The sequence below is a fragment of the Falco naumanni genome, chromosome 10 (assembly GCF_017639655.2).
Source record: "Falco naumanni isolate bFalNau1 chromosome 10, bFalNau1.pat, whole genome shotgun sequence".
Classification (NCBI taxonomy): Eukaryota; Metazoa; Chordata; class Aves; order Falconiformes; family Falconidae; genus Falco; species Falco naumanni.
This window is the reverse complement of record NC_054063.1, coordinates 5,762,895-5,788,607: the sequence shown is the minus strand read 5'-3', so window position 1 is coordinate 5,788,607 and position 25,713 is coordinate 5,762,895. Positions and strand designations below refer to the sequence as shown.

General features: G+C 37.6%; 1 protein-coding gene across 5 annotated transcripts in view; it reads right to left on the bottom strand.

Moving 5' to 3' along the window:
• Nucleotides 1-25,713, bottom strand: part of PLEKHA7 (pleckstrin homology domain containing A7) — a 160,105-nt gene that overhangs the window by 119,907 nt on the left and 14,485 nt on the right. Inside the window, exon 1 of one of the 5 annotated variants that reach the window (XM_040608617.1) lies at nt 12,283-12,338. The exons of the other annotated variants lie outside the window; for them this stretch is intronic. Within the exon in view, the coding sequence (XP_040464551.1) occupies nt 12,283-12,323 (41 nt within the window). The 5' untranslated portion in view covers nt 12,324-12,338. Of the gene's footprint in view, nt 1-12,282; nt 12,339-25,713 lie in introns of those variants that run through there. 5 annotated transcript variants of the gene reach the window in all.

Genomic DNA, 25,713 nt, shown 5'->3' with positions numbered 1-25,713 from the left:
TTACAAAACTGGAGCACTTTTAGGATGGATGGATTAAATCTGTAAATTTCTCCTCAGAGTTATGGATTAAAAATATCTACAGTTTTGTGAGACAGTAAATTTATTAAAAGAGTCTTGACATATTCCATGACTCCTGCTTCAAACTAACTAAATTATCAGGAATTATTATGCTTTATTTTAAAACTGCCTTCAAAATACTACCTATCAGATTGACTTGTGGTCCGATCACTTCAGTAAGTTAAAAACTTTTCAGTAACAAACTTCCACACAATCCAATCAGAAAAGTCATTGTAACTGCTCTTGGTAACTAAATTTTGTCTCAACGATATGCTGTGTTAAAACAATTATCTAACATGTTATGCTAATTTAAGTGGGTCACACTGTTTCTATTAGATTTGCCTTGAAGCCCTTTCTAATTAATCTGGTTGCAGGAGAAGTGTTTGGCTTATTTTCTCCTAAAAATTGTTCACTTTAAGCGACCTACAGTCTTTGAGAGAATCAACACATTCTCTGCTAATTATACCAAAGTACAGAGGATGTACTTTATATTAATTTTGCTATGATGCAGATACACAGAGAAGCCTCTGTGAAAATTCCATTTACAACTACATGATGGAAATGCTTTCCCTACTCAGGAGAAGGAGGCCGAAGGGGGTGTCATTTATCATGTAGCTCCTATGACTTCATTCTTCCCGTTGAAAAGCTCTTTGCAGTCCCCGTGATCTTCGCTCCTGTCTGTATTTGCATTATGGCTGTGCTCAAAAGAGCAATAAACAAGGCATGATACAAAAATGGGAAAAGGACCATCTTTAGCCCTTAACCATGTATTAGCTATATTTACATACATTATTCATTTTAAAATAAAAATGTTTTGACTGAAATAAAATGCAATGCACACAACAGAAGGCAAAACTACCATGGTCTTTTTATGAAGGGATATAATTTTAAAGTAAAATAAAATAGTAATCTGTGAAGCTTCAAGCCTTCTGTCTCCTTTCCAGTTCACCAAACATGTGTGAGAAATTAAACTTTTTCCTATGTTTTTATTTTACTCATCACCCCAGGATCAAAAACTTCAAAGTTCAGATATACCCTCATTATTCCTTATTTACCTTATAAATGAGATATGAAAATGCATGCAAATAACTGGTTCTAGGAATAAATACTATTCAAGTGCCTCCATTAAAACCTACCAGAAGATAAGATCTAGTGAGTCAAGTGACAATCCATCCTAACTCAACATTCATTTTCCATTACTTTACATTTAATTGCAGGTGCTCACAAAATCTCAAAAAATGACACTGATCTCTGCTTAGTACAAACTACTTTAAGCTGGAATCATAATAATAATTAGTCACCAGTAACTTAATTTTGCTTTAAAATAACATTTACATAATGTTACATCAGCAAACATGTCCCAGACAGTACTTCCTAGGGGGTACATTAAAACGAGGAACAAGCACATACAAGGTTTAGAGCAACATCAGAAAGAATCTGTTTTATTTCAGCTACACAGTGCTGACAAACTTTCACTCTTCAACATTATACAAATGTAACAGTAATTACTCACATAACCTGACACCAGTTCCCACAAACTACAGGGGATAGAAGGGGATGAGTTTTTCCCTGCAGTGCTACATCCAGTTGCTAAAATCCCAGTGTCGCATCCTTTTGACCGCTTTTCAGAATCGGCCATAAATGCCTTCTCCACATTGAGCTACCAGTAAAATAAAGGCCCCTGGCTGCAAGGAGGGGGGTTTTGCCTGTAGAAATTTCTGATCACATCTGCTAAGTAATGTTTTTTAGATTGCTCTATCCAATTATTTTGGATATTTAAGCAACCACTTTCTCTTCCCAGATTCTCCCAGGTCTCCCGATCACAACTTCACCATCCAGATGACTTTTTTTTTTTTTTCCTGCTCCTTTTCCAAGACTCCTTGTGATCTCCCCAACACTTCAGCTGCTGCTTCTGTCCCTGACACCTTCCAGATTTAGGAACTGTCTATAAAATTAAATCTTCTTATCATATTCAGGTATTCACAAATGAGAAGGTTTTTTTTATATACAAGACCAAGAAAATCTGGCCATACCTAATGGAAGTATTTCTTCTCAACCTGTTTCAAGTTTTATTTTGGCTCTGTGGGAAGGAAACGCTAACTTTCACATCTTTACCACTCTTCAAAAATCAGAACTGTCTCATTACTGAGAAGTACCCAACTTTTTACATGCTAATTTTAAATTTTAAAAGAGAATGGTTGATAAATATACTACAAAAAATCCCATGAAACAGGACTACCTTTTTTTCCCCACAGCATTTAGATTCAACAAGCTAAAGATCTCAGGCTTACGTCACAGTTATTCTATTATACCTAAACAGTTTTCTCACTTAGAAAAGGAGGAAGAGGAGACAGATAAGTCTTTACAGTAATGATGAAAAAGGAAGTATTAAGCATAAGATGAGACAGAGTTTTCAAATTTCCAAAGGGCTACTAAAATAAGTTAATAGATGGGAACCTTAAACTATGGGATCTGTGTTACTGATGTCCTTTAAAGAGAAGAAAAGAAAATTACACGTAAGATGCCTGGAGGAATTTGTGGACCGGTTTTCCAGTTTTGATATGTCATATAAAATGGAATAGACCCAGGGAAGTATCAATATGCTAAGCAGCTTTTCTGCATAGAGAGATATTTTGAACCTATGTGAAACTGTGCAAACAGCTTTCCTAAGGTTTAAGCTTTTGGCACAAAAAAGGTAATTTTGTAAGAAGCTCAGATTAAAATTAGAATGGCTCTAGAAGTATTTAAAGACACAAAAAAACCCTCCAATGGATTTCTCTAAACTAAGAAAACATTCTCCCTCACACATTATATGTTTGGTGCTATAAAGAAATTACAGCTGGAATACCAGAGACTGTGTGAAACTACCCTCTAAGACCATACACGACACTTGAAATTCAGATGTACTCCTGATCTGACATCCTAAAATGTCAAAGCCACTCCCAGTTTACGTATGTTCCAACAGATTAATTTTGCCATCTAAGATAGAGAAAAGCACTGCAATTCCATTACAGAAGTTTCCAAGTGTTTGTTCAGCCTAAACATGCATCATAAACGTCACACCATACATGATGCATAATAAGGATCTAGTAGACTACAGATGTCCTGTGGTTTTAAATTCAAAATTTCAGAAGCTAAGTACACTGCAGGCTTCACTGGATTTCCTTAAAAAAAATAAAGATCATCAAAAGCCCAGAAACCTGAACACCAGACCTACCCAGATTCACTTTTACACTTCACCTTATTTCCAAATGCTTGTGCTTCAAAGATTTTTAAAGACTTTTTTTTTTAGTACTTTAATTATCAAAACTATGTTATTCGTTCTGTAGCCATAGTCAAGAAAATCTAAAAGGAACTTCAATAATCTTAGCTTAGAATTGTTTAAATGATGAACAAGTACCACAGTGTAGAAGCAGCTACTTGTAATAAAATTTCCTCATGATGGCAGCATAAGCCATTCTGATGAAGTACTAAGTGACAATACACATTCCTACTCATAAAAAACAGTGCGATCTCAACCATTCTAGAAACTAAAAGTGTTCACTACTTTTAATTTTCTCCCTCTTCCCATTGACATTTCTACACTACTTTACAGTATTCTTATTTAGTCACCAGAATTCCATAGCAGTATTACTCTACTTCACACCTATAATTAAATCAAGAAAGAAGAGGTACTACCCCTACATTTTGACAAGTGATATATAATTTTATGCATGTACTACATATGCTCCATTAGATTCTGCATCATTTGTATATTCTATTTTAAAAAGTCTATGACAACTGCACCATCCATGCATTTGCATGAATCACTAAGTTGAGGTGTCAATCAAGATCTATGAAGTTCTTCTGAAGAATTATCTTCCATTAAGTTCTGTTTGCTTTTAATGTTTCTGCATTGAAAGAGGACAATACCGTGAATTCAAAGGCCCCATTATTTTCTCGGAAGCAAGAGTGATTTCAAAACCAGCCAGGATTCTGAAAAATCTTGTGTTTTATCTTATTGACCTTCCACAGTATATAAATCACAAAGATTTATAGCCAGTTGTATACTTTCCTAAGGCGTGAAATTCATTTAGTTCAAAATCTGCATTGATTTCAGCTTATAAATAAATTATATCAATTAAGTCTGTGGTGATTAAGAATAGGTTTGAGATTAAAAGTTACCATGCTTGGAAAAAGTTTTTTAAAAGGCTGTTACTAGTGCAATTCACTCTTTTCAGGCTGTGCTGCAAGCAAGGCATTGCTGAGGGTACTACTGCCAAAAGTTCACCTCCTATTTCAAAAGGTCAGTCAATGTCTCGCTCAGATCAGCCACCGTAACTGCACACATAGTTGATCCTTAACCCAGTTCTATCAAACTAATCTTAAGTTTTTTAAAGCCGTGCTGTGGAGTATATAAAGTAACCCAGATAACTGTGAGACACCAGGGTAAGGAGACACGATACACACAGTAATGCTGGCTGATCCAAGGGGACAGGAACTCCTGGAGGTGAAAAGACAGACAAGTAAGAATGAGTGACCACCTCAACCTCCTGCTCAACTTCAAATTTTCTGTTTACAGCAGATTTCAAATGCACTAAGGCCCCACGTATTTCTCAGAACGCCTACAAAGAGTTTAAATATTATTAATTTTATTTTTATATTACTGGCTTGCTGTGCTTAGATATACCTAAAAACCTTACCAGTTTGTAGTTTTACACCACCTCTGGTTAACTGCTAACTGCTTAAAGGAAGCAACCTTGAGACCCCATCAAACTGAAGATAAACTGCCACTCACCCTATTTCTACATGTTAAGGACTCAAAGAACAAACATTCAGAAGGAAAGGAAAAAGAAAAATAATAAAATTAGTCTACGTTTGATAAAAGCTGGAAGAAACAGAAGTGAAATGTGTTTCTAATCCACAAAACACAGAACGGATGCATTCATTCTAGAAGTTTAACTCCCAGCACATGTAGCAATACCACAGCCTGTACGACTTGGCACTTCACACGCCTTGGCATTCCTGGACAGAGCAAACAAACACGCTCGCACACAGACACAGCAGCCAAAAGCAGCAGTGAAGGTTTTTTGGCTGTAGTTAAGCTTTCCCTTAACCATCTCTTTTTATGTCTTGGCAGTTTTATCTCCGCTGTAGTAAGGAGAGCGGTTAACACCAAAAATCAGACTCAGATTACTCTGACTGAAAAGGCTGACCATATCTTAATTTGAGGGTTTACAATAAAAAGATTAAAACAAACCAGCAGCATCTCTTTTTTTTTAAGAGATATACTCACTGCATAGAAACATTTACCACATCAAAGAAAAAGCAGCTTTACAATGAAAGCCCGTTTCCCAAATATTTATGGCTTCTAACAGACTTCCTCTAGAAACTTCCCATTTTCCTCTCCATACACCCTTAGAGTACACCTATTCTGGCCAAGCCAGAAAAAGAGCTTTACCACATTTCCTCAGCTAACAGGGTTTTTCAAATGAGCAACAAAGATTGGGAACAGCTGGAGCTTCAGAAGAGGAATGCCTCATTACCAGTAGCAATAAACAGAATAGATTCAGCAGAAGCAACAGTCAAGTTCCCATCTAAAAGATAAGTTACTAGGTTTAAAAATCACAGCCTAAACTCAAGGCTCTGCTGCTGGTATGTACATTTGTGTCTATTATTATAAAACAGCAACAACATAATAATAGGAGTCCTATATGAATTTACAGCTTTTTGCTCCTCTAAGTAATGTTAGCTTAAATCAAGAAACATGATGAGGTCAACTGAACTATATGAAAGAATTACCCAGATGTAATTGGAAACCAAAACTTCTACCATTTTCAGCAAGGCTCTTCTTCAAACATATAATGAAATATTCATGGCCATATTGTGACAGAAGAGCCTACAACCAACTTAAAAGAAGTTTTTTTCCTCTAGTCTTGCCTCTCATTGTTAAGAGATTAGCAGAAAATATAAATTTTTACAGAGATGTAACTGCAATAAATATAGCCTGAAGAAATTTTTTTCAATTATCAGACAAAAGGTTTCATATTTAGAAGACAGTTAGTTGAACACAAGGTTAAGTAAACAAAAACATTTTAAGTTTTAAAAAGCAAGGGAAATATGACATTCAAAATTAGATCCAAAGCATGACCTAACAATTGAAAGTATAGAAATGCAGAGATAATGCATAATGTATGTCCAACAGTAAACTGATCGGTAAGTGGGAGGTACCCCAGCATAAGCCACCACTGTTATATGGCAGTGAAAAAGAAAAAATTCAATGCCAGGATACATCATGACAGGTATTTCCAGAAGAGATAAGGAAACATTTTAAGCAGTCTTTAACCGTAAGTGTTTTAGCAAGACTTTATCAAGAATATCATGCACCATTCTAAATAATCCGTATGTAGAAAACATCAAATAGGTGCATGTAAAAAGGAGTTTCTGTATCTGGGGAAGAGATCAGGACACATCAAGTACTCTGTCATTTGCAACAAGCTAGGGCACATCTACTTTGTAAAATGTAGCACAAGCAGAGAAACTTGAGCTAAAGCAAGCCAAACTAGTGCCTGAACCAGACTAACTGAAGACAGAACACTACAAGATATCTGATAGCCCAGGCATATCACCATGCAGACATGACTACACTGCTTTTGGCTGAAAACTAACACCTCCGAATTGTGCTGTGCTATACAGGTATTCGAGCTGGGCCTTGGGTCCCATCCACTGCAGAGTGTAGGCATGCATTGACTTGAAGCTTATTCAAACCTTTATTTTGTAGGGTGTAGGACTGCTCTGCTTAAAAACAAACAAACCAACCAGTCATACAAATACCAGGGCAGGGAAAGTTGCCTTCATCAAACAACAGGAATGGCAGGAGACCAACAGATACCAGATTGCCACTAGTTAATACAAGTCAGAACTTAAACTAAGTTCCCAAGATTTCTTTGTTTCTACCAAAATCTGATTGGTACATGAAAAAGGAAGAAAAAAATCCCAAACAAACATAAGAAACCCAGATGGAGATTAATCAGTCCATGAGATAACTTAAATGATGTCCTGAAAATTAGAAGACATGATTGCGTCAATACCTGCTTGCAGACACCAGTTTATTGTCTGCAAAAATTAAAACCAAAAGTGAATTCATATAATTTACTCGTATTTCATAACACTGTTCAGGCAAAGAATTCATGGCTGCTTGGAAATATCAATAAATATTTTAGTTTCTACTATATCTCTGAAGCCATGAAACTTCTCCAATTGTGCAAACACCTACTTGTGAACTTCAAAACTTCTGAATCAAGAATATTCAAAAGAAGTCTTTGATCTGTAGCACGCTATAAGATAGTCTATTATGAGTTTGCCATGCTCAGATACTACGCAAACAAACACTTAAGTCTACTTTCCCTCCCCCTCTTTTTTCTGCCCTTTAAACAAGCATCAAGCAACAGCGAAGAACCATTATTGCAGAGGTCAGCACATTCTTAAACTTAAAACTTCCACGTCACATTTTAGTTCGCTGAAAAAAAATAGTTTTCCCATGTCAAGAAGGCATTACATTATGTAATACTTAAAAAAAAAAAGATTACATTCTGAAAACAGTTACTGTATGGCCACAACTTACTTACACATAAAGCTACTTACACATAAAGCTCTAATTGGGCAATGCATCCTTCTTGGATCAGGAAAGTTTGACATCTGTCCACTTGGATGTCTCAGACAAACAAAGATGTCTTCCTCGGCTAGGATTTTATTTGTTGTTTTTTTTTTAATTAACATGCATGAGGTTATCTAGTAAAAACTCACCAAGTGCTAATCATCTTCTATCTGTGATGTCTTCAGTCTGGCAAAGGAATCTGAACTGAATTCCTGCCTCCATCAGCCTGATTCCAGCAACAGTACTGGAATCTCGTCCTTCCTCCCCTCCAACCAGATGAATGACAAGGGCATTGGAAGCTGTGTATTTTATTTTTGCTGGCAAAGTAGGGCCTCAGTATCACACACAATTTCATTAAGAATATACCTTCTTCTGATATGATCTTAAGACCAGAACATCAGGAATCCCAGCTTCCACTGGAATCATTAGATTATCCCAAAAGTATAAAACCCATTTTGTTGCAGTTCAACCCACACAGCCAGGATGCCTGATCTGCTGAGAGAAGGATGTTAAAAGATTCAAAAGATCAAACTAAATCTAGAGAAAGGAACAAATCCCTGCTTCATCCGTAAGAGGACAAGCCTCAATACCCAAAATATTGTCCCAAACTAATCTGAGTCAGACTTTGATGCATAAACCTTATCCTTTCCCAGTGAAGAATCAGAGACATAGAAAAGCCTAGACTGGAAGGGTTTTCAGGCAATCATCTGGTCCAACACTCTGCTGAAAGCAAGGCCTTATACTACATGAACCAGTGTCATTCAAACTGAGTATTGAATACTTCCAGCAAGGGCGATTCCATCCCTCCTCTAAGAAACCTACTCCAGCGTTTAATTGTTCTCACAGTGAAGAATCAGCTTTCCTGGATGATCAGTAAAGGCCTGTGAACGCTCTACTTGAATGGTAGAGAGCAGTGTTTACACAGCCCCTTCAAGCCCCAAAGCACCTGAGCACACTCCTTGACATGCACAGGTTTTATGTGTGCTTTTGTCAAAAGTCAGGGGGGAAAAAGAGGATAGACTCACCAAGCTCTTACCTATGCTAGAAATAAATATTATGTTAAATGGAACATGAATAGATTTCTAACCAATCCAACACAAGTACCAGACTTGGCCTTCAAAGAGCTGACAAAACCCATCAAACTAGAACCTATTTGGCTGAGAGGCACTCGCTCATTCACACTACACCAAGAGGACTGTCCAGTGGCATTAATCAGGGATACGCATTTCCAGTATTTTGGGCCAGCCTTACCCTCAATCCAGCTAAAAGGTTCTGGCAGGCAGTTAAGAGTTGCCATTTGCAAACTGAGCTGGTATTTAGCATCTTTAAGACCGCAGCTCCTGGAATCATGTATATGACTTAAGAATGCCTGCTTTCATCTTATAAAGGTGTTCCTGACATTGATAGTGTGAGGGAGGAAAAATAGGCCCTGAAGAAGCTCAGGAAACATACAAATATGTGGATATAAATAAAGAGTCCAAAAAATCTAGATAATGTTAAGCAATTCTGCATGAGAAGTACAGATTCCAGGCGTTCCACTGTGTTCCACAGATAAATTATAATAAGGTCCACAAATACACTATTTAAAAAAAAATAATAAATGCTTTTTCCCCCGCATTTTACTGAGAGGATTTTCATAACTCTTACACCATAACCACGTCCTTTGTTCTTTTACCTTCCCCCCAACAAAACCTCAAAATTTGACCTTATAGAGACTGTAGCTCAGAAGGAATTTAAATAAGAACAAGTGTAATTCTTTGCCTTCGCTATTTCTCAACTGTCTCATCTATCCCCCATTTCCATTCTTCTAATATACTACATAGCCTCTTAAAAATAAGCAAGCCATCTAAAGTGTAGGCATAAGCAGCGCAAAAAACATCCATTCAAGCAAATTCCATGCACAAGCAAAGGCTGTTGGGTGATTTTCTCAAAAAGCTGTCAGAGTCCTTCACAATGGAGATCAAAACACACACACACAAAACCAACCAGTTGAGCCAAGCACAGCGAAGTAGTGAAGAAGAATTAGAGCAAGACAATCACAGATGCCTGCACTGGCATTTCTAACTTGACTGTAACTTGGCTTCAAGTTTTGCCATAGCGTCACTGACAGTAATGGAATTCTTCAGTAACAGTGGTTTGACTGAAAAAAAAACAAACCATTTTTTGGACAGTTTAAATATTTACTTACAAATATTTCAGCTCATACACAGAAAAGCATAATAAACAATGAAGATTTCAACCAACATCTCTCTTACAGAGCCTTCTACCATTCTCTGAACACATACACACAAAAAAAAATCCTATACGCCAAGCATTCATCTTCTATGTCAAATTTACAAACTTCCCTCTTTGTACTATATTACATAAACAAACTGATACAGAATAGATAAGCACTTTGTGTAGTAAAGTGCTGAAATTCAGGCTTGCCTTCAAGGCTACTGATTTATCATACTTTCCTACAGCCATTCTTCACAACACAAAACTGAAGAGGAAACCAATGCAAAAGCTGACCGAAAGCCATGCTTAATAAACCTTCTAAATTACCTAAAAAAGACAGTTTTAAACCACACCAGACTGGAGGGCAGAGCTGCCATTTTTTGAAGAGCTTTTGACAACCTGGAGAAATATGCTGACAGAAACCTCATGATGTTCCACAAAGACGGATGGCAGGCTCATGCACCTGGGATGGCACAAGCCTACACAGCAGCAAAGGCTGGTGGTTAACTGACTAGAAAACAGCTTTGTACAAAGGGACCTACGGGTCCAGGTGAAAAAGTTGAACACAATTTATTTATGACACCGTTTTCATTCTAGATCTTGACCTCTCCACTACATCATAACAGGGAAATGCAGAAAACAATGAAGACAGGATCTACACCAAGAGATTATTATACACCTTTAAGTTTTCTAGAACAAGCAGTACCAGGAAAGCAGGGGAAAAGAAACAGATAGCCCTGGTCTCAAAAACATGAACTAGTGTATCAAAATAAGCTGGTTCCCTAACAAGGACTGACATGCTCTCACAGAAAAGCACAGGCTGACAAAAACAATTATGGGAGCCTCAACATACTTTGCCGACTAGAAGTTCCTTGTCCCTGTCACCTGGAAACAGGTCTGACAAAAATCAGTTTCAACAAGGTTCAGCTTCTGTGGTTTACAAAAAGACCCTCCTCACACACAGAGCTCCTTCGGTACCTCAGCTGCACTCTCCTGAACACCAGCACACGTCCACTATTTTCAAGAAGCTGAGTGTTCCCACTCGGAATAACGATGAAGCTTCAACAAAAACAGAAATGTAAAATTACACCATTGATGCTCATTGCCTATCTGACAGAGGTACAAACATTGAGCACATTTAAGTCTGAAGATCTACAAGTTATTTCTACTTTTAAAATATATATGATCCTCTAAAACCAGGCTTGGATAAGAATTTTTTTTATTACATTTTATTTCAGTATTGCTGTTTTCCCAGTGTCTCAGGAATACTCATGAACCCTAGATATAGCCATACACCACTGTATTCTACAGATTCATCGGGAAATTTTCTTGGCTTAAACCTGTATTCTTTAAAACATACTTTTAAACATCCATTTTTATACTTTCCCTGACTGCAATTTCTGTAGATTTCGTTTAAAGTTGATTGTCTTATTTGCATCTGTGATTTTATTACATTCTTCCTGAACTTTTTTTGTAACAACGAAAATTCCAGCCCTCCCATCAAAATAGAGACACCTAAAATAATTGTCACCTTGCATTAAATACAAGCTGATATTTCCAATAATGAAGAAATGCAGAAAACAGTGTATGACAGGCAGATCTTTACAAAATCCATCAGTCCTATAAAGAATTTAATCTTATGTAAAACAGTATTCTATTATTTAGAAATCCTGAAAACTGATACACTAGAGTTTAAATTTATAATTTTCTCCCTGACTACACACCATAATCACCACCACATTCTATCCTTATAGTTTCTTTCTGGAGATAAAGTTACTGTTACCAACTCTCCCCCTCCCAAAAGTACAAAGATAGACACACTTGTCAAATACAACTCTTAGGGCTTCACAAATATTTTGGCAAAGTTTGTTGTAAAACAGCAACAACAAAATACCAAACAACAAAACAAAACACCCAAAACCAACTCACAATTCCTATGCTCTTTGTTGGATTTCATGAAAATAAAAGTAGGACAACATCCAAACTCACCACCTCAAGTCAGAAATATGAGTTTGTTTTGCCATCTGTGGAAACTATTTTGCAGCTAGTCAATACCACAAAGATCAATAAACCCAGGAACAGGCTGCCTTCCTAGACCTTTGCAAATAACACCATATTAGCATAAAAAGCAGACAGTAGAAGATTGCAGATCAGCTGCAGTTTTCAACAGGAGTACATAAACATCTGAAGAACAATAAACAGTTCATCTTACTTATCTAAATTAATCATTTCAATTTGCTCACCAGGAACAGGTCCTGGTCAGGTGATCCTCCTGCTTTCCGGGATACAGAGAAGCCTGCCTCCTGTAATTTGGTTTCAGCCACAAATACTTTTGAGACCACCCTCCAGAGCAGCACAATCCTATTCTTTACCTTGGCATTAATGGTCTTCTGTTGAACCGTAGGAAAGGCATGCCATCTTGCAGGAAGGGCTCCCATCACATACGTCTTTACAGTTAAGCTGGCCTTTCTCGAAGCTGTTAAGCGACACATTTTGTTAAATGTCACATCAAGTGCATTCCATGAGATGGAATGTACGTGGTGTCCCTGCAGAAACCACATCCTCCCACCACAGCTGTAGATTTGAACGTTCCTTTGTATTCCATGTTTGGAAAAAAAAAGGACAAAAATACCAATTTCTTTTTAACAAAAGTAACTCTCCATGCACCAGAACAATGGCTCGGTATTTTGCAAAACTCTTGAAAAGGAAATTTACTCAGTTTTCCTATCTCAAAGGGTAGCAAAACAAACCAAGTGCCAAGCACTATCACATGTTCCCAGAAAAGTCTAGGTACCGTAAATATGTATCAGAACATACCAATGGTCTAGCCTGGATGTCTGCATATCCTTACATGACACTCAGCCTCCCTAAATGGTACTTGAAAGCCTAAACTATGTTAAAAGCGTGCCTATCAGTATTGAAAACACCACAATACATTATCATCTATAAGCATTTGTAGTGTCCATTTTTGAAAACAAAAGGTTAATGTTCTCCCAATAAAGCTTAAACAGAGATGTTGTTCAGCAATTTGTTAATTTTTCCTATCTCTGTCAAACAATTTTTAGCAGAGTAACCTAATTTCAAAGTTCACATGAAATCCAAGGTAAGCTTTCAGGTAAATCTAATTTCCATTATACATGGGCTTCATTTAACTGGAGCTATTTTAGTTCTGCTCAGTGATGTGACAGGCATAAAAAGCAAAACTTAGGTCCGAGGTATTTAAGAAAATGAATGTTAAATAAAAAGTAAAATAAGATCAATTACTTAAGCTGGGAAGCATATAAACCAAACTCTTTAAGGATGACTGCCAAATCTCAAGGAATGTCTAGTCTCTTGGGAGGTCTAAATCTTTAAGATGCACTCTACTTAATTCTCATCTTCCATGCAGTTCCACTGAATGCATAATTTTCTAAGGAGCTTAAGTCCAGCTAAGAACCCATCGCTACTGAAAGGAACAGTCCCACCTCCTGCCTTCCCAGTGCTTCCTCTGCACCAGTGCTGGTGCTTGTGCAGCCATGCAGTGAGGTGAGGGGCAAGTTACTCAGCTGAAATCAGAGTCCCATAGAACGTGTTTTCAGCTAGATCAAAGATGTGAAGTGGGGCATCAGTCAGGCTGCTAAACAAGTGTTCCAGGACTGGTCAGGAAAGGGCTGCAAAGGAAAGATACAGTGGAAATGTGAGCATCCCTTTCATTGACGCCTAATTTTTAGATTAATCTAACCCCCTCATGAAACTATATAGCTAGTCAATTTGTGTTCTCATCCATAGCAATCAGAACTGGACTTCACACCTTCTTCTTCTAATGAAAGTCCAGAAGTTGAATTAATTGGCCTCTAACTCAGCCATGCAGTAATCCAAAACTCACCAAAATCAGCAAGCTTCGGATCAGACCTTTAATGACATAAACGGGTGAAGGCACGTAATTTACTTTTCTTGTCCTTTGTTTCTACAGAAATGCTCAGAAACAGGTGTGTGTTAATTCCTTGGGCTCTTCCACCCCCACACATGGGATGCAAGTAGCCCCCTCTCTGTCTGGTGGCAACTACTTCAACCAGGCACAAAACACCCCTCTAATAAAAATAGGGACCTAAGAAAGAAATTCCTTCCAAGTTTTAAGAAGCAACAAGGAACTCTTCAGGGCACCATTTAAAACTTCTCAGAATACACAATGCATATGCCTATGATGGGGGTGAGGGGAGGGGACTTGGGAAATGGTACCGAACAGAAATCAAAAGTATAAAACTACCCAAGGTCAGTTGTTTTCAAAAGTCTTAGCTCTTCTCCCTATACATTCCATAATCTGAAAAAAGGTAAACAAAGACACCTATTGAGGGAAAAAATGGAGAGCAGTTTTTCAATAATATAACTTTCAAAGCAGGTACTGCAGTACCCTTAATGCTTTATTCATGTATTTTCTGACTTCAGTCATTCTAGTTGTCTGTCTTTCACTTCAGATGCTCCTGCTGACAGTATTTTGTTAGCCGTTTGGAATTTGAAAGCTCACAACAGCCATTGTCACAAATGAGAAGCAAAACTAGGGACTTTGTGGAACAGCTTAATTACATGCAGGCAGAATACATTTTAGAGCCAAACTGAACACTGAAAAACAGCAAGATATCTGAATCTGTGCTCTGACTCTATTTAGAACAAAAACTTAGTTGAGATTCTGGGATTAATCAAAGTAAGAAAAACCACAAAATGTTACAACACAGAAGCAACTCTCCACTTCGAAATCCTTCCATCAGTTCTAAACAAAGACAACACTACTGTTCTCTTTTACAAATACTTGTTATTGCATCAGTCCCAGACTAGCAGAAAGCTGAAAACACTGTCTAACATGGAGAAAGTTCTCCTCTCTGGAGCTAAATCAACACGCCCAGAAATTGGCAGCTATTAATTTTAGGATCTTTGCTGAAAGTATTTAAGAAAAGCTCTTTACTGAGAACAGCTACACAGGCAAGTGACTTTTCCAGTCTTGAAATATCTACCATCAACCAGGTACCAGCTGCATAGTAAGTTTCCACATAAGACATGGTGTAGGATTTACTCCATATACCACTAAACATAAGTTGCTGAGCTTGTCATTGCATTGCAGTCCACTGGACTTCACATTGGAAAGAAAGGGAATATGGGGGAACAATTCATCTGATCTATTTCAGATTACGGTTTTAAGATAGATGAAGTTGCTCTAGAAATGCCTTTCTTCTGCTACCTAAAAATGAACCTGAAAGTTACTTCCTCAGGTGTCATCTATGTTACAGATACCTACAGCCAGACAGGATGTAAATCTGTCTGATTTCCAGCTAATGGCTTCAAGACCGTATCAAATACACAAGACATGCATTAAATTCCCAAAGAAAAGCCATGGGTGAGCATATTGCATCACAGATTTGGTTGATCTTGTTAAGGGCAATCATAAAATAACCGAGCCCCTGCAACACCAAGGGTGTTGGCAGTGGCACAGCTTTCAGAAGAGAGACATTTTGTTTTACACACTTACCCTTTTGGCAGCTACGTTCTCATGGTTGTGTCAGGATACACAGCTCCTGGACATCCCTAGGACAATCCCTCTTTCCCCTCTTATGGGGTAAGAAACCCCATAAAAATAGTAAGAACATGTCTTTACCGAGAGTGCTGAAAACAACTCTAGAAACTACTCACTGAAAAAATACTGAGCAGTCCTAAAACACACTATTAGTAAATAAAATTGTGTAAGGAATGAGATGCCAAAAGGCAGAACCAAAATGATACTTCTACTAAAGTAACATTCAACAATTAAGAAGCACGGTTAAACCTGATCCTCCTTAATTCATCATGAACACTTTGCTTCTTGATGTTAAACCACAGTACAATTTAAAAGCATTTAAATTATTTAAGACGTGTATTAATGAACTCTAGTGTAAAAATATATCTCAATGTAAAACTTGGTAATGGATAAGACAAATTTGGCATTGTCTCATATTAAAAATGTAAATTAACTGGATTATTTGGTTTTATATAGATGTACATATGTACACTTGTATTTATATACATATTATATATATTTATGTATATAAGTATTCTGTCAATTCTTCTGGGTTTTCTCAGACTGTACTGAAAAGATTTAGAAACTAAAATATTAATTAACAAAGTAATTTATTAAATCAATAGCTATTGTTCTTCATCCAAGATCAGCATACTGTGGATTTCCCTCAAGTCACACAGTATTTCTTCTGATTCACATACAACTATGCAACACTCACTGAATAGCTGGAAGTTCTTCTCTCATAAAACTTGCATATATAGTACCAAAAAAAAAATTAAAAAATTATATGTGTAATGCTGTTCAGGAAGTGCTATGGCAGCATATTTTGCAAACAAAATGGTGCCTGGGAAGGGGTTTACAGAAATGAGAATAGAGAGATACTAAAGAGAATAAATTTTAGACTAGAGCCTTCAGGATCAGATTATGGTAGGAACATCCAAGAACATAAAGGAAGTGGACAACTAATCTATGCCAAATCTGAAAACTCATTTTAATGCTTAAATTGGTATCACAAGAAAGTCTAGCCAATGACCACTTATCTATTTTCTAAGGGAGTACTGCAGCTTGTGCTAGATCAGCAGGCAGTACAGTAGTCATGTATAGCAAGACTCCAGTTTGGAAAGGATATAAAAAAGGAAGACATTACACATTGTGTAACTTCCAAGTACACATGGGGAGAGTACACTGAATTATAATTTGACTATTTGATTCTATCTGTAACAAAGTCACCTAGAATATTTAGAGGCATTGGTTCAAACTTCAAAGTTGAAAAAACCCCAACGATCACAAACCAAACCCCACAACATTTAATCACCACACTGAAGGAAAAGATGACTAAACATAACTAGTTTCGAATGACACTTTTAAAAACACTATTAATCAAAAAATTTGGGGGTGAGAGGGAGAAAAGGAATTTGGGGGGGGGGGGGGGGGGGGGGCAGGGACCCAACAATAAAGAAATAAAGAATAACAAATACGCTGCCTACATACCTTCCATTTTCACTTTATTTTTCCAACAGCAATGTATACAAACATATAACAAGCATGAATAAACACTGCCCAAAGCTCTGTTAATAACAGAAAAACACCGGTTTTGAGACAGCTCCCCAAATACCTTTCTCTCCTTTATTGCGCTTATTGTGGACCTTTACAAAAATCCAGAACTATACTGGCAGCCACAAGGTTTGCTATAATTTCCACATAGCCCGAAAGCTTAACTCATTATCAAAATGGTGGCTGTATTAAAGCATGACATTTTCTATATAGACAGAAATCACTTTTCCTTTATAAAAATACCCTGTTTTAAATGCAGAACTTTGACAGCCGGGCTTTCCCAGTTTTTATATATTCCCTAGCATGCTTAAGAAAAAGTTAAACTGCAGGAGAAATGTCAGGAATGTAACAACACAAAAAAATGAATCTGTAACAAGTCCAGGTTTTATGACAGTGTAACCACATTATTTTTCAAGACATTTAGCTTTTCCTGTAGACTCATTTGAGTGACCTATTATTTAGCATTCTTCACTTTCCACCCATTAAAATTTCACTTACAAACACTCCTCACAGCTGCACGCACACTCACCTTAATTGAAAAGTTATTGTTAAAAGCTCCTATAAAAGGGAAAGATAGAGACAGATACTGTGGTTTCAGCACAGGAACAGTTTCTAGAAAATGTCAAGGCATAAGATTTAAAGATGGCAGAATAAAGCCTTTAATTATCACCCAGCAGATCATCTAAGTGTGCCAATTGATTAGTGTGTAAGTAAACATTTGGATCTTCAAAGTTTTCCCCATTCCCTACACAATTTTTGCTTCCTATCTTTACATACATTTGTTAATATTCACTATTTATGGGTAATTTGGTAGAAAGCCCATCACAGCGGATGAGACACATTCTGGCAAAACAGCCAATACAAGAAGGACTCGCTGGAGGGAAGGGAGGTAAGATCTTAAAAGTGTGGTTTTAAATTCAGCACTTTGGTTGCAATCAAGATACAAGGTTCTCCAACTGCCAACTTCTATTCAGAGAGACGAGCACTTCAGCAACCACTTTGGGAGAGCAGCCAGCACATCCACAGCTACAGAATTAATACGAAGAAATGCTAAAAAACATCCTACTCCCTTACACTGGAACATTCTCCTGTGTGTTTCCTTCCATGCACAGTCACAGTCAGTGCCGTTCTGGCTTACTGACACCTTTCCCGTCTTTGCTAGATTCTCAGCTTTCTTGTCCTGGGGGGCTACTGGATGCTGGCCACTGAGGTCCTGCAATTCCCGACACAAATCAGACCACTGTTTACACATTCCTACATTTCTTCTGCGTGGCTGATGAATACAATATCTCCACTACTTTTTCAGCTGATTACAACCCTGATAACTGAATGGAACCTCTGAAGCACACATAATGAGTTAATTATATTCACATGATGCAACTGAATTTACGGTCACACAGAATCTCAGCTACTGTAACAACTACACAGACCTAGCAAACCCTCATGCACAAAGCAACATAAAAGAGGTAAGACAGGACAAACACACACATCTTGTCACTTTCTGACAGCAACAAAAAATTTATATTGCATATAATAAATTTATACAAGGCATACTAATCCAAACCATGGCAAGATGGTTTACCTAAGTCTTCTATCTAAAACTAAATATATGTATACAAAACTAACATACTGTCCTTCTACAAAGTTCTAGACTAGGATCTAATTACCTAAGAAACATATATCTTAGTCTTCAGAAATAAACAGCAATAACTACTTTCTTACTTTGAGTAGTTCAGCTATACAAATTTGATCTAAGCACTGCAGAAGCCCAACTCTAGCAAGACTCAAAATTGTAAACACACAATCTATCATCTAATTTCATTAGTTAGCTTTAAAAAAAAAAGTCCTAAACAAATGCCTCAACACGGATGACAATTTTGAACATTAACTGCTAAAGAAATTTCATTTTTCCCAGGATTTGGCCCCGGCTTTAAACCACAAAGGAGACACGCTGTAGTTATATCCTGTAACACTATATTGTTTGTTTTGATCACTACTGTATTTTTTCCACACCAAGTAATACAGTAATCAGAGAAGTAAAGTGGGGGACTAAGGTTTACTCATTTGTAGACCAGTATACAGCCAAACAATCTCCCAACAACTTCTTGGAAAAGCTCATCTCCAAACATTATGTTTAGGAACAGTCATTCACATTCTGTACGTATCCTGTCACTAATTCTTTCCCTCCCCCATTACAAGTTGCAGAAAGTAAAAATTTCTTGGGCAGCACATAAACACACCATTCACTGCTAACAGTTCGAAAACATAAAATGCATGTATGATTTAAAATGTTTGAAACAAATATTTTTCTAAAGAAGTTACCATGTTACATTAGAAAACGATTATGAAAAATATCCAGCCTATAAAGTCCAATCTATTCAATAATCAATCATCTTAGCTGAAGATATTATTTTCCAAAGCCATTCTGAAGGCACCAGAAGCTAAATACCATTACTTGAAAAGTGCCATTTACATTACACACATGAACAAAAGCTATCATTGTCTTGTCTGAATAAGGCTGACTGCAAATACTTTACACTACAACAGGCCCTTTATTGTATTATCCAAGAGCTTTACCAGTTTGAAGTAACAATGAAGTTTTAATGGAACTTCCCTGGAATCTACTGCTTGATTTGCTGGATAAGTCTCCACTGGAAATATTTACTATACTAGCAACGTCTTTGTAAAACTTACCATCCAAAACATGACTTCTGACAAGACATTTAATGTCTTAATTTTCCACAACTCCAGCATGGTTTTTTTCCTCACGTGTACGGATACAAGCTCTGTAGTTCTATGCTGATGCAAATGTTGTTCTGTCATTTCTACACGTGCATGTGTGGGATGAGGGAGGGTATGTTTGTTTTCAAATACAGCTAGCACAACTTGTCATACTTCCCAGACTCTGGATTTAGAACAGAAGGGTTTTTGAAAAGTGTTTTACTGGCGGTATGAGTTCCAAGTCATGTACGTATCTGCGGGCAAGTACATCTGTTGCATAGGTGTCTGTCTTTGGACTTCTACCAGCTTCCCCTGCAGCTTAGCACAATTTATAGCAGAATTCATACAGGAAAACAACAGAGATTCCATGAGTAATCCAAGTCAAGCCTCAATTAAGGCTTTCAAAACAATAATTACTCGGTGCCAATTATGACAGTACTTCTTATATGAACATGCTTTAAGAATCCAAGAGGGCTAGCCAAAGACTGTAATACTTAGCCTTTACTCGTTCAACAGTCTCTCTAAAAGCACATATAAACCCAAATATCCAGCAGCTTTCTACATTTCTGATTGTCACTCCTAACACCGTGAAAAGAATAGAGCTTTAGTTTGAAACTAGTTATTTTTGCATTTCTATACAAAAACAAGCTTAAAAGGTTTTTAAAAATAAATAGGTAAAATGTTTTTAATTGCCATCCTAGTGTTAATAAACTCTTTCCAATGACTAAACCGCTGTTCCTTAAAGGTAAACAACAGGAGTTACCAGCATATGCACTTTCTCATTGCAGAAAGATTAAAATTATTTAACAGCCTCCAACTAAAGTTGTTAGAAGACAGAGGAGCACTGCAGAATCCAGTTTTAAAACAAAGTATGTTAAGGTTATCCTTTCTGTCAGCATGTATTCAGTTTGCTACTTCCTCTTTCAAAGCACGTGCATTACAACAGTATTTTCACAAACTTTTTTTTTTTATATATTTAAAAGAGCCAATAATGTAGATTCTCTTTTAAAGGAAAAAAAACCACACCACAACCAACAACGAACACACCCCAAACCAAACCAAGCAATGAATTAAACCTGATTATTGGCAAGCAAGCCACAAAAACAGGCACATCACATACAAAAATACACAGCACAACTAAAAAACCTCCCAATAGAAAACTACATCAGCAGAAGAGCTAATGTTTTTCATAACAAACCATGTCAAATCTAAGTGAACAGCATTATTAAAAATAAGCATCCACATTATTTAACTGATGTACAAAAATTACTGGTGCCACCAAACCCCTCCACAGAAGTATTCAGTAGGCTTCAACCATCCTTTGAATAATCACACAGAGATGCTGCAGCGCCAAATGACAAACCCACAGTTGTCTGTTTTTCTGATGCAGAGCACACTGCTGACTTTTAAAGGCACAATTTCAGCACAAGTTTAATTTATGAATTAGAATATTTTGGAATATTAACACAACAGCAAAAAATGCCAAGTGCCTGAAGTAAATAAAGCTAAAGGTATCTAAATAACTTAAGTTTTTATGGCCAGAGACCTGATATTATCTTTGAAGCTAATAATGCATGGGTTCTTTATTAAAGAAATAACTTAATTGTTTTTATTTTAAATGTGAATTTGGTGGAGCAAAAATTATAGTAAAACAATCTGGTCAAATTTTGTTGCAGATAGAATTTTTGTGTCAACTTTCCAAATTCTCAATGTTGTTTTTCTGGTATTTGCTGCTGTCTTCATCCTAAATTTGGTCCACCAATGCAAGAGCATAAGCAATTGCCACATTTTAAAAAAACAAACAAACAAAATCCTACCACAATTACATTTTGTGTTCGGAGAGATCGGAAAGCCCCTGAAGATTAGTTGAGCTGGCGTAACAACCAAACCTGCCAGAACAATTCATCTGGTTTATATGCTGTTCCTTGCGGCCATATTTCCCAAGGAATGCTCAAAACCAAATGTATTTCAACTTGGATAAACTCTTCTGGCACTCTGCTCCTGCAACCCTTTTACGAGTAAAGATCCCCCTTATCACCTGACAGGTTTGAGAATCAAGATCAACAACCGAAATGCATGAATGTATCCTCTCACCTGAGAAGAGCACATGCTGGAGGACGCCTCCGTGCTGCTAAAAGGCTATGCACTCACAAGTAGCTGGCACACGCATGTCCCAAGCACACGATGAAGCAATCCCAGGCAGACATCCTCATGCACTGGGAGGAAGCAGCAGGCAGAGCTCTTCTAGGGCTTACTGAAAGAAACTCTGGCTCACTCTACCACAAAGGGTGGGCATCTCCGCTTTAAACAGCAAGTCAAACTTAGGACGCACATTTTTTCCCTCCCATTTACACTATTACCGATCTTCAGTGATAAAATGCAAACTCTGTGAGATGTTAGCACAGCGATACCTTGCGTTATTTGAAGTACTTTATGTTGCTGTATTCACAGTACATTCCCTCTAGTTTTGTTAGTCTTGTATTCCATATAAACAGAACAAAAGGATATACTGTTCTTATGATCACAATCTTCCACGCTGAACCCCATTATTCTAAGTTACTGGTCCTAAAACGAACAGTTCTAGCATATTTTCTTCAACCTCCAACTTAACTTCTTGTAATCAATACCAGGCAGATCATTTAAATAAACTTCACCAGGCACAAAATTCTGAGTCTAACACAATTCTACTTTGAATTTCAGGCTTTATGTAATTACAAAAATCATTCAACAACTCCACGTTAACTAGGAAAACAAATATCTCAAATTATTATTTCTTATTTACGGAACTAAGGAGCTTGGAGAAAATACGGATCATTTCAATTCTGTTTCTCAAGATTAATTCATCCGAAGTGAGACACTTAAAAGCACATTTATTCCTTACTAGTTGCAGAGTTGGTACCAAAAATGCCCTCTTGTGGCACAGCAGGACCCTGCAGAGCCTGCCTTCCATTCTTTCAACTTAAATTTTAAAACAAGAATGTATTACTCAGGGCTTATTTTGAAACTAAAATGAGATAGGAAAGCACATAATAAACTAAACTAAAACTGCAAACATTCATCAGCGGTTGTAAAAACGCTTGAACCCGGTTTCGCTATGTGGTTCTTTTTCCTTGTTTTTGAGTGTTAGTCTAAGCAGTGAGAACATCTAGTCCCTCCTGTAAATCTAAGCATAACCAAATTCCTGGGGAAAGCTGATCCAGGAACTGAGCACTGTCACTTTGGCATATTCCTGAAAGGAGAATCTTTGTGCTGTTCAAAATCTTTTATTACATAATATGTATAAAAACAATTTCGCTGGGAAAGTATCCATGCACTTCAACATCTCCAACAATAGGCAACAACTTGCAAGGCTGCCTCAGTCTCATCCCCACAGACTACGAACTCTCAGAGATGTACCACTGAACATAAAGAGGAGCAATCCAGACAACTGCAATCCTGCAGTCCACAGACAACTACCCAGCTGATATGTTCACCCATGGAGCAAAGCTAGCACACTATGAATTTTTCTGTTTAGAGAAACAGGACTGTGAGGGCTTCTCACACAGGTTTTATTTTTGCTGCTTTTTAACTCTTAGCCTGCCACAATGGCATTAACACAGCCGTTCATTTGCAAGAAAACCAAAAAAAAAAACCACTAAGAAAGCCTTTCAACTGAAGCCAAACCTCAACAGGCACTAAAACCCTGATGCCCAGCAATGCGGGGGGGTGTCTCCCATCTTGCATCTACAATACAGCACAGTTAAGAGCACATTCTTTAACAGCTCACTCTCGATTGCATTTTCCTAACCGATGGCAATTCCGCCTGCTTGGCAGCCTGCCAGCTTATTCACGAAGATCATCACCAGCAGCTTGTTCCCTTCGTCCTGCTCCTGTGTAAACAGCCTGCTATCAAAGGTGTTACTCTTGTTTTTTCACAACACAGCTCAAGGGAGGAAACCATTGTTTGTAAGCACAGGAATACCGTATTTCAGCTGCCAATTAATCTGCAACAGTCCAGAACGTGGTGATGCATCACTAGTGCCTGCTCACTACAAGCGCTCACATCCAGCTGTAGTGGCACACACAGCACTGCGCAGCGGCAGCCAACAGCCAAGTCTGTAAGTGTAAATTCTAAGACAAAAAAACCGCACACATTTTAGTCAAACAGGAAAATATTCAACCAGTATTTTTACCTCAGTGCAATAATTCAAATCTAGAAAAAAAACCCCACACAACATTTTCACAACCTGTTACAAAAAGCCTCAGTCAAGCCCAAAATTTCAGTTGGAATACTCAGACAACCTTAGAAAATAACAAAATGTTTTACTTATTTATCTGAAACTTTTTCTTTTCAGACAGTAACCATCCGTTTGGTTTGAAATTGCCTTTGTATAAAGTTTTCAATTGCAGTTTCTAGTTCCAAGAAATATTTTTAAAATACCTGTTATAAAAACAATGTCTTTTAAAATGAAGTTATCATTTAATCCTTAGTGAAATCACTGTGTCATTTCATCTGTAAGAGCACAGATACAAACTTTAAAAATAAATCCTTTTTGACCAGTGTCACTCAGCTTTTTCTCTACACTTCATTTGTACGTAGCTGAGATGCAAGTCTTCCTGTGAAGAATCAGATGCACGTATTTGCAGCCCATATTTTTGTAGCAGTCTGGGCCCCCCAGACTACAGAACACTACGCAATGGTCATGGAAACGCACACATCACTGACACTGAACATAAGAGCAGATTCCTCGGGACAAAGCCCTGTTAGCCATGCTGCAAAGCTACTCAGACAGTTCAGAAACCACACAGGATTATGCTGACAGTTTGCCAACCCAGCATGACAACATGGGAAATCAGTAGGATTTGAGAGATTTTTGATCATTTTGCTCACGCAGCATTTCCAGTAAAGATTCTCAAAAACAAGAGAATCAAGAGTCATTAAGCTGCATCCTTCCACTAACAATCAGACAGCCCTTTCCAAGTACAACCAAGTTTTTCATCCCTTTTCAAACCAATAAATCAGTATTTCCTTACAGAGTTATCCCGGCCTCTGTCTTATTTTCTACATCCTGGTCTTGCTACCTAAAAGGAAAAATTAACTCTCAGAGACGGGGTAAAACCAAGCCTTAGGAAGATCTACAAAACGAGTTACCTGGTCAAGATCCCAACCTATCAAAGCTTTCACACAGTTGTATGTTGTCCTCCACTGCCTGCAGAATATAAGAAAAACATGTATATGTGTATACACCCATATAAAAGGAGCGGTATGGCTTGGGAAAGAAGAGAAAAAGAAATCACTAAGTTTCCTTATTACCTTAGAACAGCTGTCAAGCCACACCTAAGACTGGAAGACAAGTCTCCGATGAGTAGTACACAGCCTTGTGAGGCTTCCTCCTCAACCAGCCTTCCTCAGGCATATCAGGCGTATTATAACAAAAATTCCTCTCTCCATCATCTAGCCCAGATCACCAACCTGAGTGCTGTCCCAGTACGTCTGCAGCTCTCTTGGTCTCTTTGTCTTCTGACTCTGGAAGGAAATTCTAAGTCTGTGTACCCACCCACCCTGACTCAGCAAGCCTCCTCTCCAGAGCACCAGCCTACCCATTCAGGCAGGTTAACTCCATTTCCCAACCTCTACAGGAAACAACTCCTCATAATCCTTGAGCAGCTGAATGCTAAGAAGGTCTGTCATTTACAAATTCACTTCACTGTATGCGTGTTTAAACAAATGGTACTGATTACGCAGGTCACAGGTATCTCAGTTTTCTTGAAACTGGGGGCACTTCCCCATCAGTTACAGTATCTACACCATCATAGTATCAGTTGTGTAAGGCAGGCAAGTATTCATTCAGCTGCTGTAGATCCCTTAGTTGTTTGTACCTACTCTGAGCAATTAAGACAATGTACGATACAGGATATCCTTATACAAGTCAACCTTAAAAAGGCAGCTGTGACATTTAAGATAAGCTTCTTTAGCAGGCAATCTACAGGAGAAGCCCATACAAAAAAAAAAAATATTTTAAAT